The 1,751-nt window shown below is 49.5% G+C and overlaps 1 protein-coding gene across 1 annotated transcript in view; it reads right to left on the bottom strand.

Moving 5' to 3' along the window:
* Positions 1-935: 935 nt before the first annotated feature.
* The window catches only part of Arid4a (AT-rich interaction domain 4A), an 85,738-nt gene continuing 84,922 nt past the window's right edge, over positions 936-1,751 (bottom strand). The window contains exons 23-24 of the mRNA XM_023701673.1: positions 1,223-1,369; positions 936-1,108 (exon numbers count right to left, since the gene is read on the bottom strand). Of these exons, the coding sequence (XP_023557441.1) occupies positions 936-1,108; positions 1,223-1,369 (320 nt within the window). The remainder of the gene's footprint in view (positions 1,109-1,222; positions 1,370-1,751) is intronic.

The raw sequence follows: 1,751 nt of genomic DNA, 5'->3' as shown, positions 1-1,751 counted from the left end.
GCCAGGGATGTAGCTCAGCAGTGTGACCCCTGCCTGGCAAGTACAAGGCTCTGAGTTCCATTCCTGGTACCAAAAAAAAAGAAAAGAAAAGAAAGTTATGATGATGATGATGATGATGATGATGATGATGATGATGATGATGATGTATTTGGTACAGGGTCACAAGGTCTCACTGTGCAGCTCAGACTCCTAGTGATCCTCCCGTTCTCAGCCTCCCCAGTGCTGGCATTGCAGGTGTGCGCCACCACTCCCAGAGTCGGTGGCTGGCTCAGCACGCCCGCCCAGGGCAGCGCAGTCATGGCATGTAGAGCCAGGGATTGAACTCCGGTCCCTGCGCTTGCCTACGCAGGTGTTTAATCCATTAAGCTATCTCGCCAGCCCTTAAAAAACAGAATTGCTGTTCTATGCACGTTTCCAGTTTTGGAAGGTACTGTATTGCTCAAGTAACTGCACCACTTGTTCTTCCACAAGGAATATATAAATTCCCCTTGCTTATGTTTTCTCCAGCAATTGGCATTAAGAGCTTTTACACTATTTTTCCTGCGATTCTATTACTGGCAATAATTTCTCATTGCTTTAATTTGATCCCTGGTGAGTCTGGCCTAGGGGCCTTTAATCCCCTTTCCTGGCCCTGCGGTGGAGCATGAGGCTCTAGGGGTAGAAACGCTGTACAGCTAAGTCGCCCCATACCTTCTAGGGTCTTGCTTGGGTGCTGGCTCCATGGGATCACTCCAAGGTCACCTCTCCCACCCTGCCAGGTTGGGGAGCATCCCCCCAAGACACACTCTGTCCCGCATGTCCCGCATGTCCCACCTATCTGTCTTGTATCACCTTCCAGGGCGTGGAGCATGGCTGTCCAACCCACACAGCCGAGCTGTGTCACAGCTGTTCTGCAGCTGACCTGCGGCCCCACAGGAGCACCTTGAGAGCGAGCCTTATGCCCGACCCATTTTGGGGAACCTGGTGACAACTGACAGCGTGCCTGTGATGGTGCAGCTGATACAGGTGTGTGCAGCACAGAGCGAGTGTCGCAGGCAGTGAACTCTTAGGACCTGCACGCTTAGCACGACCACACCCACAGCGAAACGGAAGGCTGCCGGCCTCCGGTCTCATGGTCACAGAAAGAGAAAGGAAACACTGTCGAATGTTCTATATGCAAAGGGAGACTTCAGAAATGAGAGGATAAGAGACTGGAAAAACGGGGGAAGTGTGGCCAAATTACCTTCTCGGTCCTTCTTTTTTAATCTTTTTCTCCTCCTGTCTATGGTTGCAACTTCGGATTTCAAAGACATGTAGTACTTTCTGATTTCCTGTAGTTTTTCTTGGAGAAAAGAGATTCTTTCTGTACTATTCATGTTATCTAATTCACCTAAAAGAGAAAAAAAGTTAACTGAGATAAATGTTTTCTAAAATGTATTTAGTACAGGGTCTATAAGGTCTCACTTGTGATCCTCCTATTTTCAGCCTCTCAAACACTGGGATTATAGGCACGTGCCACCGTGCCCAGTCTCAGTCACCATCTCAGCATGCCCCGGGGGTGGGGCCGGCATGGCACACTGGGGATCAAACCTTGGTCCCTGCATCTGCCTAAGCAGGTGCTTTAGTGCGCTGAGCTATCTGGCTGGCCCATCACTGAGATTTTATAATAATTCTGTTGGGGGAAAAAAAGGTAGTTCTTTTAAAAATTGACAGGGCCCAGGGAGATAGCTCAGTAGAATAAGCACTTGCATGGCAAGTGCAAGGGCCTGAGT

The sequence above is a fragment of the Octodon degus genome, unplaced genomic scaffold (assembly GCF_000260255.1).
Source record: "Octodon degus isolate 3935 unplaced genomic scaffold, OctDeg1.0 scaffold00007, whole genome shotgun sequence".
Lineage (NCBI taxonomy): Eukaryota > Metazoa > Chordata > Mammalia > Rodentia > Octodontidae > Octodon > Octodon degus.
This window is presented reverse-complemented; position numbering and strand designations above follow the sequence as displayed.